At 34.1% G+C, this 13,390-nt stretch overlaps 5 protein-coding genes across 5 annotated transcripts; 2 read left to right on the top strand and 3 right to left on the bottom strand.

Moving 5' to 3' along the window:
• Positions 1-2,977: 2,977 nt before the first annotated feature.
• On the top strand, positions 2,978-3,681 carry BX664DRAFT_322863 (phosphoribosylglycinamide formyltransferase). The gene has a single exon (XM_051543574.1). It carries the CDS (start codon positions 3,014-3,016, stop codon positions 3,638-3,640), a length of 627 nt encoding a protein of 208 aa, XP_051405672.1. The 5' UTR covers positions 2,978-3,013; the 3' UTR covers positions 3,641-3,681.
• Positions 3,682-3,725: 44 nt separating this feature from the next.
• On the bottom strand, positions 3,726-6,317 carry BX664DRAFT_33544 (uncharacterized protein). Its single transcript, XM_051545904.1, has 6 exons — positions 5,917-6,317; positions 5,553-5,823; positions 5,341-5,494; positions 5,078-5,267; positions 4,282-4,991; positions 3,726-4,189 (listed from the first exon to the last, which is right to left on the bottom strand). Exons 1-6 carry the CDS (start codon positions 6,271-6,273, stop codon positions 3,811-3,813), a joined length of 2,061 nt encoding a protein of 686 aa, XP_051405671.1. The 5' UTR covers positions 6,274-6,317; the 3' UTR covers positions 3,726-3,810.
• Positions 6,318-6,995: 678 nt separating this feature from the next.
• BX664DRAFT_290617 (major facilitator superfamily domain-containing protein) lies at positions 6,996-8,791 on the top strand. Its single transcript, XM_051541898.1, has 3 exons — positions 6,996-7,443; positions 7,541-8,223; positions 8,327-8,791. Exons 1-3 carry the CDS (start codon positions 7,020-7,022, stop codon positions 8,720-8,722), a joined length of 1,503 nt encoding a protein of 500 aa, XP_051405670.1. The 5' UTR covers positions 6,996-7,019; the 3' UTR covers positions 8,723-8,791.
• Positions 8,792-8,822: 31 nt separating this feature from the next.
• Positions 8,823-9,704, bottom strand: BX664DRAFT_322860 (histone-fold-containing protein). Its single transcript, XM_051543573.1, has 4 exons — positions 9,592-9,704; positions 9,430-9,515; positions 9,227-9,345; positions 8,823-9,150 (listed from the first exon to the last, which is right to left on the bottom strand). Exons 1-4 carry the CDS (start codon positions 9,652-9,654, stop codon positions 8,906-8,908), a joined length of 513 nt encoding a protein of 170 aa, XP_051405669.1. The 5' UTR covers positions 9,655-9,704; the 3' UTR covers positions 8,823-8,905.
• Positions 9,705-9,943: 239 nt separating this feature from the next.
• On the bottom strand, positions 9,944-11,739 carry BX664DRAFT_33501 (phosphomannose isomerase type I). The gene is made up of 4 exons (XM_051545818.1): positions 11,280-11,739; positions 11,155-11,169; positions 10,638-11,076; positions 9,944-10,563 (listed from the first exon to the last, which is right to left on the bottom strand). Exons 1-4 carry the CDS (start codon positions 11,652-11,654, stop codon positions 10,145-10,147), a joined length of 1,248 nt encoding a protein of 415 aa, XP_051405668.1. The 5' UTR covers positions 11,655-11,739; the 3' UTR covers positions 9,944-10,144.
• Between the last annotated feature and the right edge of the window lie 1,651 nt (positions 11,740-13,390).

The following is a 13,390-nucleotide window of genomic DNA, read 5'->3' as shown; positions in this document are numbered from 1 at the left end:
AACGGCTAGACAGGACTGTATGCGTGCTAACGGTTTGGGAAAAAAAGGTAAGGAACAACACGTGTATCATCATCGACCAGAATCATCTTCATCCATACCCAATATTCGCGTTCAAGATCCGGATGGCTTCTGTAGTTTAGTTTAGTCTAGTTAGTCAACTTTTTAGTTTGTTTATTTTTTTTTTTTTTTTTTGTGATGACGACGGTGTCCATTATTATACAATAAAATCATTTTTACTTTGATTATCTATTAGATATAAATATATTTTATATATTGTTTGTTACTTAGTTTAGAGAAAGGGGGGAAAGTTATGTATTTATTATTGACTTGAAAATAGATGGAACAACTACGCAAGTGTTATTCATTCTTGTTGTTACCATGATCTGTCATTTGAGCATCAAGGAAAAAAAAAAAATCTAATGACAAGCTTTTTGATTGGTGGCGAGGTATGTGTGTGTGGGGGAAACGCCAATAGAGCCAGTGATTATTTCCTTTTTGAGAGACAAGTTATTGGGAAATTAGTGAAACATGATTTTAGGGAAAGCGAAGAAGGAAAAAAAAAAAAAAAAAAGATAAATAAAACCATCTGCTTTTTTTTTAAAAAAAAAAAAAAAAAAAAAAAGACATTGATGACCATGATAAAACTTTATTTCATAAACGAAAGTAGATATATAAAAACAAAGAAGGTATATTCTAAAACATTGTATTGGGGGGTTGATGGTATTGATTTTCATACCCAAAAAAAAAAAAAAAAATAGATGACACATATATACATTAATGACAGGAGTAGAAAGAATGATGATGATGATGATGATGATGATGATCTATTAAGATCATCGGCCACGGACAGAAGGGCAATAATCTTCATGAGAGAATTGAGAAATATCTACACCACAAGAGGGACAAAAATTGGAATCACGGGCTTGACATACCAAACAGTCATTCATTGTTACTTTCATTGTTATATATATAGATATATATATTATTTGATTTGTCAATGGGAATACAATCGAATGGGAGAGATAAGTAATAAGGTAATCTGTTAAGGAAGAGATAACTAAATAAAGATAAAAAAGAAAGGAAGAAAAAAAAAAAAAAGAAATCAACCCCTTGGGGGGGAAAATAATAGGATAGGTTTATTTATACAAAAATGAACAAAACAACAAAGAAAAAAAAAAGTTTCAAGAACCACGTGCAATGCCATCTTATCCATAAATAATAATCAAGGGTTCAAATAGAAATGAATGTTTTTTTTTCCAAGATGCTGAGCCGCCCATTTCTTTCTCTTTTTCCATGCTGACTTTGGAATCGGAAGAAAGCGAAACGTCTTGCTCTTCTTCAAGCCACACTCTGAGAATGTTTCGACTGCGCCGGGAAGTAACCAAAAACTCGATACTTGGTGGCACTATCCAAAAAAAGAAACAGATGCCGAGTCTATTGATGAGGGAGGAAAAAAAAAGTCAGGTACCTTACTTTTTTTTTTTTTAAAAAAAAAAAAAAACGAAATCATCATCATTATTATTATTAGAAACGAACACAGTAGATTGAAAAGACTGATTTACCTTTTATTTTTTTAATACTTTAGATCATTGATTTATTAATACGGTCTATGATGATACTTTCCTTTTTTTTTTTTTTTGACATCGGAAACCGTTCCTTCTTTCTTACCAATTTTGGGCAGTCTTGAATCCAGTTTTGTCTTCTGTCAAGTCCCATCTTTTTCGCAAACTAAACTTTAGGGGTAATCATTCGTAATATCGTGCCAATTTTTTTTTTCTTTCAAAGTCGCATTTGTCCTTCATTCTTTTGGTTTATTCATCATTCTTTTCATTCATTGGTTTAGAAACTGTTTTTTTTTTGTTGTTAAGTACACTGATCTCTCTTTGATATTCATTATCTTTTCCACTGTAACATCACATGGGATAAACGTGTACCTATTTCTATTTTTTTTTTTTTTTGTAATTCACTCAAAAGTCATCATCACTACACCAAATTTGGAATGAACATAAATGAAAACATTCTCTTTCAATTGTCTTAATAACAATTTAGAACTTACTTTGCGATTTATTGAGTAATTTAAAAAATAAGAGTCAATTCAATCATCCCTCATCCAATAATGATCATCATCCAATGAAATGACCACCATTGGATTCTTCCCAAAAAAGTAGTCAAATATCATCTAATGTCATTTAATCACTTATCCTGCCACTTAATGTACAATGATCACCAAAAGGATTTCATCGATTTTTCCAAAAATTGCCTGATGTACCCTCGACGATTGATTTTTACAGCCAAACTTTGGCTGAGGAGTTTCAAATTTTTGGCTGTAAAAATCAAAAATGATCCCATTTTCTTTTTTTTTTTCATCCCTCCAAATCTCAAACACTCTTCGCCATTGGTGGCACTATTAAAAAGTAGCCTAATAATGGATAATGACTTTTCATCAGCTCAGTTTGGCCCATACAGAGAAAATCGCATTTGAAAAATTCGAACCATTTTCTTTTAACATCTAAATGTTTGTACTATGCTGTAACATCACATGGAGTGTATCTCTTTATACTTTTGTATTTCACTCAAAACTCATCATCATCGTACCAAATTTGGACTTAACATACATGCAATTATTCTCTTTCAGTTATCTTAATAATAGTTTATATGTTATCTCACAACTTGTAGAACTAAAATAAAAAAAAAATGAAATACCAATATTACCATCCCTCATAATGACCAATATCCAATGAATTTTCATATCCCATTTTGAAGGTTTAAACTTCCAATCATACCATCAAACTTACCAGTCAAATATGTGTATGTTTTTTTTTATGGCAATCTTTTTTTATTAACATGTCAAAGCAGATTTTCAAAATTGAAAAAAAAAGGGAATCTTGTGTCTGAGTCTCAAGTCCTGCGTGATGAAGCAAGTCAAAGAAAAAAAGATCTCATCTTTTTTTTTTTTCTTTGTTTCCTTTTTTTTTTGGATACACTCTTTACTTTTTTTTTTTTTTCTTTCAACATGGCGTCTAATGATGAGTTACCCAGGATTGTAGTACTTATTTCGGGATCAGGTAGCAATTTACAAGCCTTGATAGATGCAACACAAACACCAAGAAAGTTACAAGCCAAGATCGTTGGGGTGATCTCGAATCGACAAAAAGCATATGGCTTACAACGAGCTCAACAAGCCGGTATTCCAACGGAGACAGTGTCGTTAAAAAAGTTCAAGGATCAAGGCAAGACGCGTGAAGATTTCGACGAAAGTGTGGCGACATTGATTCACACGATGCAACCTGATTTAATAGTGTTGGCTGGTTGGATGCATATCCTGTCTCCTACGTTTTTGGCCCATTTTCCCAATAATGTCATGAATCTCCACCCTGCCCTCCCTGGTCAATTCGACGGTGCCCATGCTATCGAACGTGCTTTTGAAGCTTATCAACAAGGTCGCATCTCTGAAACTGGGATCATGGTCCATAAGGTCATCGCTGACGTTGACCGTGGTCAGGTCATCTTGCAACAACCTATCCCCATCTTGCCTGACGATACTTTGGAAACTCTGGAAGATAGAATTCACAAGGAAGAACATAAGATCATTGTTCAAGGTGCTCAAGTCTTTTTGGATGAATTGGCTTGTCAACTATAATTTTTCCCTTTCTATATTGTTTTTAGTTACCCTAGTATAGCTTCATTTTTTTTTTTTTTTCAATAAAAACTTTTTTTTTATTATTATTATTATTCAACCATTTCAACCAAAATATATGTATATAGAATATATAAATACAACTAAACTAAAAATATGATTCTATAATATGATCACCACTTGTTTTTTCCACCCTTTTTCTTTTTCTTGTTGGACTTGTTTGTATTCTTGCTGGATGAGGTAGCTTTGGTAGCAGCCGGACTAGTTTCACTTGAAGCAACGGGTTTGATATCTTCTGTAGTTGGTGATGATGGTGATTCTACTGTACGTCCAGCGATCCTTGCACTTCCAGTAGTACCAATACCTCCTCCTTCCATGGCCATTCCTTGTGGTCCTCTTGTAGCTGCCTTCTTTGCCTTACCCTTGGCACGATATGTAGATCGATCACGAGCTGGCATCCATCGTTCCGGATCAGGAGTCTTGCTTTCATCATAATTCTTGGGTAATAAAGGTGATCTTTTCTTTTTGTTTCTTGGTTTCTTGATATGTCCACTATCCATATAACAAAAAAAAAAAAAGATGTAACGAATGATATGAGTATATTTCAAATATATCTTGAGAAGAGAGAGAGTATATCATCTTACCTGGAAGGATCTTTCTTCACATAACCTTTTTTGACACCTGGAACCACATTTTCCAATTCATCTACATTCAATGAGGCATCACTAGCAATGACTGGAAGAGTTTCTCCATATTGTTCTGCCTTAACAGGATCGATATCTGCATAAGCTGAAATCAAACCAGCGATTGCTTGTATATCTGTAGGATCAGCCTTGACCAATTGTTCATAATCCAAAGCGGCTTCTTGGAATCGACCGGTCTTGAGTTTAAATGCAGCGGTTTGCTTCAAGATAGAAGGTGTTGCTGAATGTGATGATGATTGTAATGATGGTAAGTTTGAATTCATGTGTTGATGATGTTGTTTCCAATAGTTTGATGCCTGGTCCAAAGTTTTCATTGCCTTTTCTGCTTGACCTGTTTGTTCATAAAGCCAAACCAATAACGCAACCACAGCAGGTCGATGAGCTTCCTTATCATCCTGTACTTGATCCATATAATTTTCCAATGTCTTCAAAGCCGAGGCTGGTTGTGATGACAATAATTCGAGTTGAATGGTGGCAAATCGAATGGCCAATGACTTTGGATGTTGTTTTGCAATTGCCTTCAGTTCATCCAATGCTTTGTCTGCTTTTTCTTGTTGATGATAAGTTGCTGCTGTTAGAATAAGATAAAGTTCGTCCATGTTAGGATACTGTTTAATTAGACGTTGAATAATTTCTTTGCAAGATCCATGCTATATTTTTTTTTAAAAAAAAAGAAAAAAAAAAAGAAAAAGAAAATGAATACTTTTCTAATGATAGAATATAAATGTAATGTTACCTTGTTCATAAACATTTGTAAAAGTGCTTCATTCATAGAAATGATTCGTTTCTGGTATTGTTTGAGTTTAGTGTCAGCATCCTTTCCAGTGGCCACTTTGATCTTTTTGGCGGAATCAAATAAGTCATCTGTTTTTTGTAAAGTCATCAGATTGTTAGCAACCACAGCATTGACAGCAGTATCATCGATCCTATAACAATAACAATAATAATAAATAAAATTGATTTTCCTTTTTTTTTTTTTTTTTAATTCGTTTTTCTTACTTTGATGCCACAATATCCTGATAAATATCCATAGCTTCCTTGACACGTCCTTGAGTTTGATAGGTATATGCCAACTGAGTTGCAATCACGGCCAATTCGTCATCTAATTCATCATGAGCCATATCCTGATCTTTCAATCTATCGTTACATTGTTCTAAATAAATAATAATAAAAAAGATTAATCATTAGAGTTAGATATGATACACACTTACTTCTTGCTAATTCCAGTAATTCAGCAGCACGAGTATAGTTGCCTTGGGCCAATTGAATAGATGCAGCATTATAAGTGACCTCATAACCAGAGCTAGTTGTAGTAATTAAATCTGATACTTCTTGAGTTTCGGGTGTATCAAAAGCTAATCCAGTTCGAGCAGCTAACAAGTTGACTTGAATTTCTTCATACAATGGATCGTGTTCATCAGTTTCTTGTAAAAGAGCTTCGTATATATCAATTGCTGGTTGGAATTTGTCTTGACCATATAACTTTATATATATGTATAAAGAAAATCACTTAGTCGTTTTACGAACATAAAAAGGTTTTTTTAAAAAAAAAAAAAATAAAAAAAAATACTTTACCAATTGAGCTTCCAAGAACCGTAAAGATGAGGAGTTAGAATGGTTTGTTTTGATAGAAGATAAAAGGTCAAAAGCTTGTTGCCATTGGTTGGTACGGTAATAACAATAGAGTTTTTCAAAAGTCAAGTCAACGGTTTTATTGTCGCGGAATTTTCGACTAATGAGAGAAAGAGCTTCGTTGTATTTTTCCAAGCGAATCAATGTAATGACTTTACAATGTAAAGGAAGAATATCGTTTTCACCTTGTAAACTTATCAATTGGTCACATAAACTTAGACTTTGTTCATCATCATATTCATTGGTTGTTTTTGCAAGTTGATTGATTAAGGTGGCTGCTTGTTGTTCCTTTGATGCCATCTTTAATTAAAAAAAATTGAAGGATAGATGAAAAGAAAAAAAAAAAAAATTAAAAGACCCAAGAGGAAAGGGGGGGGGGTAAAAATTCGTGACTCTTGTCCACACGATAAACTGTACCAGTTCCCAAAAATTCAAGGAAACGGAGATTAAAAAACAAATCAATGACAATTTATTCAACTTGACATTGATCTCTTTTATTTTCTTCTCATTGTTCAACAATCTAATCGCTTATCAAGGAACACGCTAAAGACATCATGTCCAAAAACAAAAAAAAAAAAAAAGAAAATAACGGCATTACCCTATCTCTCTAACCCTTTTTTTTTCACTTGGGCCGTTGATGACTGGCTAATCTGATTCAGTGAGCTCTAAATTGGTTAAAAAAAAAACGGGAAGTCTATTTATGTCGAAACAGAAAAGAAATTGATACATTAATAATAAGGGATAAATTCGTTGATCTCAAACTGATAAACTTCCAAAAAAAAGAGAAACTCATTATTTACAATATTTATGGTTTATCGATTTTCCCGTTTGTTCCATCATAAACAATATCCGTGTGTCAGTCAAACTTGGGATGGATGAGTGGATGAAACAAACAAATAAATAGTGTCAAGTTACATCCTTGATAGAAATACAAAAGATCGGACTTGGAATCTAATGGCTGCATTACTATATAAATAATTTCTTTTGTCTTTTTTTTAATTATTTATTTATTTCTTCTTCTTCTTTACTTTTTTTTTCTTTTGTATATGTTTTTATTGTGTAAATTATTATATATAAGCGTGTTTGCTTTGTTATCAGCTGCGCCACCTTATCTTCCACTTTACTATCATGATGCCCTTGGTTTTTCTTCGGATCAAATCGGTTTAGTACTTGCCATTGCTCCATTCATCCAATCTGCTGCCTGTCCTTTATGGACCATTATTGTTGATAAACGTCCTCATTTTCATGGTACTGTCATGGCTATGACTGGTCTCTTAGGTGGTGTCGCTGTCATGGGGATCATGATGATTGGTCATATCGTTTCTTCTAATACTTTTCAATTATCCAATGCTACTTTGGTTTTGTTGACTAGTTCCTTTGCTTTGACTTTTGCCTTTTTTACTCTTCCCAATGTTTCTTTGGTCGATAGTGCAGTCATGAAGATATTGGGTCCAAATAAAATTTTATATGGTAAAAAAAAAAAAAAAAAAAAAAAAAGAAAGGACTAAACTCAATTGTTTTTTTTTTCTGTTTTTGGTGAATAATGTTTTTTTTTTTTTTATCTTAGGTCAACAAAGATTATGGGGATCTGTATCTTGTGGCTTGACGATCTTAGTAGTCGGTCAGCTGATCTCTATAACAAACAATTTGGATGTTTTATTTTATGTATTTGGTATATCGACATTGGTATTCTCATTCTTATCCTTTTTAGTCCAATTTGATGATTATGAAGAAGGCAAGTTGGAAGAAGGATTAGAGCAAGATTCTGTACATGAACGACTTCTCTCCAGTCAACCATATCACTCCAATCATACTATGGCGTCTGGTGAAAAGAAATTACTCAAAGGAAACTATCAATCGGTATTGGCGGCTACAGCAGATGAAGAATCATATACTCAACTTTACAAGGCAGCAACAGCTCAATCCATTGTATCGGTACGTGAAGAAGCAGATGAAGCACTGGACACTGTTGGCGTTGATCTTGGACTAGCCATATCAAGAATACCATCTGTTGATCAATCTATGGCTCATATCTTGGAAGATGATGTACCCTCATTATCCATCTTGGGATCAGTTCGTGTTTTGACCTTTTTGGCTACAACATTGATGATGGGTGTATCTTTGTCGATCATTGTCAACTTTTTATTCTTATTCCAAGGTCGTGATTTACATATGCCTGCAAGTTGGATAGGTTGGAATGGTCCTACAGGTGGAATCACTGAACTTTTATCTTTTTGTTTTGCAAAACAGGTAGAGATAAAAAAAAAATGGATGATGTATCTTTTTTTTTTTTTTTTTTTTTTTTTTTTTTTTTTTTTTTTTACTGATTTTTTTTCTTTTTCTTTAATAAAAGTTGACGGAACGATTTGGTGTCACAAAATTGGTATTAGCAGCACATATTGCAACAGCTATAAGATGTATTGGTTACACACTATTGATTCCTGATCGGTTTTCAACAAATATCTTTGCCATGTTATTACAAACATTACATGGGATTGGTTTTGGTATATTCTGGGCAACAGCTGTCAGTGAAATCGATAGTTTCTTTCCCCCTGAACAACGATCTGTAGCTCAAGGTATTCTTGGCGCTCTACATGCAGGTTTGGGAACTGGTCTTGGTGCATTAATTGGTGGCTATATCTATGAATATTATGGTGCTATTAGTCTTTTCCGAGTAGCAGCTCTTTTGTGTGGTATCAGCTCTGTTGTCTTTTGTATTGGAAGGTTACCCCGTTACAATGTGAACTAGTTTTATCTTTTTTTTTTTTTTGTTATATATTCTTTTTCTGTATTGTTATCATTTATCATTATTACCATCAATAAAAAAAAAAGTAGATTTTTTTGTATTTGTTTGAAACCAATTGTTTATTTTTTGTGCATATAAAATAATAATAAAATCATAATAATAATAAAAAAAATGTATACTATGTAACTACTCTTCCATAGGTTCTATACTATTACTATTTGTTGCAGTTGTTGTTGTTTCTACAGATGCATTATTGTTGTTTTCCCGATCATCACTATCTTTAGCCTTCTTTCTTGGTTCTGATTGTTCATTTGTCAGATCGTCCTGTTCACCGTTTTCATCCTCCAACCCTCGTTTTGTTCCAGATGTCGCTGAATCGTTTTGCTTATCCTTTCTTCGTTGTTTCTTTTCATTTTGTAATGTCTGATATTCTATATAACAATAAAAAAATAAAAAAGGATCAATATTAATCAAACTTGATATATATATATATATATATATATTTACCTTGTAGTCGTTCTTTCAGTTGTGGTAGTAAGTGATCCAATTCAGCTATTTCCATCGCTTTCATAACATCAACTGGTGTGATCGTCTTGTGGTTGTTACTTTTGGCAGCATCATGAGCACTATGTGAAAAAAAAGGATATAATAATACGCAGTCAGTTCTAATCTATCGAGTCAACACCTATATGTATCAAGATCCTACGTACAGCGAAGTGATATAATTAATAAATACAGTAGATGCTTTACTAACGGCTAGTTTGGCATTTTTTTGTAAAGCAGTTCCAGGAGGTAACTATTATGATAAAAAAAAAAAAAAGAGTGAATAAATCAACATTTGATATGTTCTGTTTATCGAGATCAAAACTTACAGCATGTTTTAATACTCTAGTAACATTGGCTTTTGGTAATTCGTGATCTTCGATGGACGACATTATAAGAAATAGATAGATCGTCTAATGGTCTATGTGCACGTTAACGAAGGAGAGAGAGAGATAAAAATAAAAATAAAAAAAAAAATAAAGATAAAAAAAAAAAAAATAAAAAAAAGGCCATGCGGTATTTGAAACAATCACTTCGTTTTTGTGATCAAGCACATTCAAAAGCATTAAGCGCGTAGGCGCGTTTAAATATTTGCTTTCTCATATTGTGTTACCACTCAATAGGTATCCATCTGCTCACACTTCATTGCGAAATCAAATATATATATTTAAAGATCACATCATAGATGAATAAAAATAAGGTGATATGTTGTTTATTTAAACGAGGTTAAAATCAAGGAAAAGAAAGACCAAAAAGAATTTAAAAGTAGTACATTATCCGAAAGTTCAGGTAATATCAAATCAGACACTATACTAAAGAGTTGATCGTTGATTTTTTTTTTTTTTTTTAAAAAAAAAGAGAAAAAAAGAAAAACCAACCGGATCAAGCATTGTAGGCACGATATAATTCAAGACCATGTTCACCAGCGTGGATATTCAAAGGAATGCCAGCACCAATAAAGTAAACATAACCTTCCTTGAGAGTAAAAGTGGATTCAGTTTTCAAAGCTTCACCAGTTAATTCGCCAGTACCACCAGTGACAATCAAAATACTTGGACCTTGAATGGGCGCGTGTTTTTCATCTTGATTTGAAGTCAATTGGGTTTGAATAACAGAGAATTCATCAATAGGGGGATCATAGAGCAGTGAGTGAGAACCATAAGTCACAGGCTTCATCTTTTGTCCTTCAGCCGAGCCATAACGGTAAGATAGCATTTCGACTAGTACTTTAACATCCTTGAATTTGGGAGTGAGTCCAGCACGAATCACATTGTCACTAGCAGCCATACATTCCACACAGTCTATCAGCAAAAAAAAAAAAAAAAAGTCTCTAAATAAATATCTTCTCCTTTTGTTCATGTTTATATGATACTACCTCCGGATAGATAAGCATGAGGTTCGTTGGCACCTAAAAAGATAGCTTGTCCAGGAGTCATCACCACATAATTCAGTAATAAAGAAGAAAAAACACCAACATCACCTCCAGGGTATTCTCGATCCAGGCGTAAAACCAGTTGATCCATGGTATCCAGATTTGATACAGGTAATTGTGATAAACGTGATGTTAAGGTCGACAAGTAAAAAGTCACGTCTTGTACTGAGCTATTCATCAAGGAGGAGAAGAGTTGTTTGAGCGCCGCCTTTTTGTCGGTATCAGTTTTGTCGTCCCCAACAGAGTTGATAAAGCCATTTGCTACATCTGATCCAACTAATTGAGCAAATTCAGGATACTTTTCAAGATGTTGTACAATTTCATTCAAAGGTCGGAATCCACATAAAGCTTCAAAGGGAGTCAAAGCAAGAGCCATTTCAGGCTATATTATATAAAAGTAAGAAGAGAAAAGAATGAGTTTTCGGAATATATCATTTCAAAAGTAAAATAATCGCGTTACCTTGTGATTAGGATCCTAAGAGAAAAAAAAATGTATTGATATTCAATATATTATATAGCAAGATTTTTTTTTTTATTTTTTTTTATTTTTTTTTTTTTATTTTTGTTTTTTTTTATTTTTTTTACCTTATAGATGGTGGGATGTTCTTTGAATAGACGCGCTCCCAAGGTTTTATCAGGATGAGCTTGAATGGATAATGCCTTGCGAATGGAAAGGATCTTGAAAAGAAAAGGGAGGTCACCGTTATATTGATCATAAATGGCTTGAGTACTAAGACTTGGATTTTGTTTGATAAGAGATTTGAGTGATTCAGAGTTATCCATAATAACAGAAGGCGCGTTAGGATGTGTACCCATCCATAGTTCAGCATAAGGTTTAGTAGGATCCACAGTGATACCGGACTTACTGGCAAACTGAGCAACTTTGGATTCTGAGCCTAGTTTTCCCCAATCATATGATTGAGTTTGACATTGTAAACGATAGATACCAGTTTGAGACATAGTAATGTAAGAAATAAAGTGAGAAGAAAATAGTAAGAATAATAAAAAATAAAAAATAAAAAATGGAACTAATTTATATAGAAAATTTTGGCGCCCTTTCAATTTTAATAACAAAGCAGGATTATTAGAGTAGCCACGTTTTCTTACTGTTTTTTTCATAAGAGTTGCGGAGAAAAATAAATAATTTGCGTTTGCGGGTGATAAAGGTGTGATTTGCGTTGTATTGATCGTACCAAAAAGAGAATATACAAAAAAAGAATAGAAAGAGAAATATGATGAGTAAGTAGTCGCTTTTTTTTTTTTTTTTTTTTGACACTTACAACCACAGACAGAATCAATAGCCTATGAAAAAGTAGAGGGTTAAAAAAAGAAAGAAAGAAAGAAAAAGGCGGTGCAGCTTACAGTTTATTCGTCTAACAAGTTTCTGTTACTTGGATGAGGGGATGGATAATCTTGACTAGGTTTACGACCAGGAGGATAAGAGGTATATTCTTCTTCACTATACTTGTTGGTAAACACAGAGGGCACAAATCCAAGGATAGCAAACAAGGCCAGGGATCGGATATTTCTAGATGCGTTAACATCTCTTTGCCACAATTTATGGCAGGTAGTACAGCCAACCACTTTATGCAATTTCGATGTTCGATCTTCTTCGTCTAAATAAATATCCACGATGGTTCTTGCCCCACAAATCGAGCACACTTTTGAGGTCCAAGCTTCATTCACATCCACGGCAAGGAGGAGATGTTGTCGTTGGGCTTGCTTCACTGCTTTACGGAACGCCTTCGCCAGACCATGGGGTTTGCCACGAAATGTTCTTCGGTCGAATTTTCCATCACCAATACAAAGCAAGGGGATTTTATAGGATTGTTCAAACGGAAGCTTTTTCCACTTGTTAGTCTTGGCTCTACACAGCACCCCACAAAAAAAAAAAGTTTAGGCATCTCATAGTCAACACATACTCTCCTGTAAGTTTACTTACGTATTGGGTGGGGGAGGCTCTTGGACTGGTTCAAACCTACGTCGACGTTGCTTCATTGTTCCATCATGCTTCAACCGACGCTGCTGAACATCAAACGTGTTGCCGCAGTCACGATGCTGTCCGTATTTATGCCCACCATCTACGAAGACCTTGATCATTTCTCGGGTTGCCTTTTGTCGACCGTGATAGTTAAGAAAACGGAGTTCCTGAAAATCTTGACCATAAAACGATAGAAGAAGGTCCAACGTGGACATCTTGTCTTGAATATACTGGACAACTTGTTGAAAGGATGCTGTTTTTGGAGAGCCAATACCACTTTCGACCGCATCAATGTCACGCATTTGTTTCCATTGTTTTATCTTGTCGTTGGTCTTCGGATATCCAGCCAGGCAATAAAATTCAGCCGCGCTCATCTTGCGAATTTGATGTCGATTTTGTTCTGGTGTAGCCAAGATCGGTTCGTTGGGAATTTCAGAATCATTAACATATGTACGAGGATCAGATGAGTTCGAAGCCACAAAGATTTCGCTAACACCAGGGTCAATCCCCCATACTTCAAAGTCACCTAGGACAGATGGATCCATATCAGACAAGGTTAGAGGTTTACCATGAGACACAAATACCGGTTTCTTGAATGGGAAACACACGGAATATCCATCAGTATAGAATTGGTTTTCGAATATTCCCGTGCTATATATATAAAAAAAAATGTTATTCTCTATCCAATTTTTTTTCCTCTTTCTTTCCTTTTGTT

The sequence above is a fragment of the Halteromyces radiatus genome, assembly GCF_025201355.1.
Source record: "Halteromyces radiatus strain CBS 162.75 chromosome Unknown BX664scaffold_1, whole genome shotgun sequence".
NCBI classification, from domain to species: domain Eukaryota; kingdom Fungi; phylum Mucoromycota; class Mucoromycetes; order Mucorales; family Cunninghamellaceae; genus Halteromyces; species Halteromyces radiatus.
The sequence above is the reverse complement of the archived record's forward strand: the minus strand, read 5'-3'. Positions and strand labels throughout refer to the sequence as shown.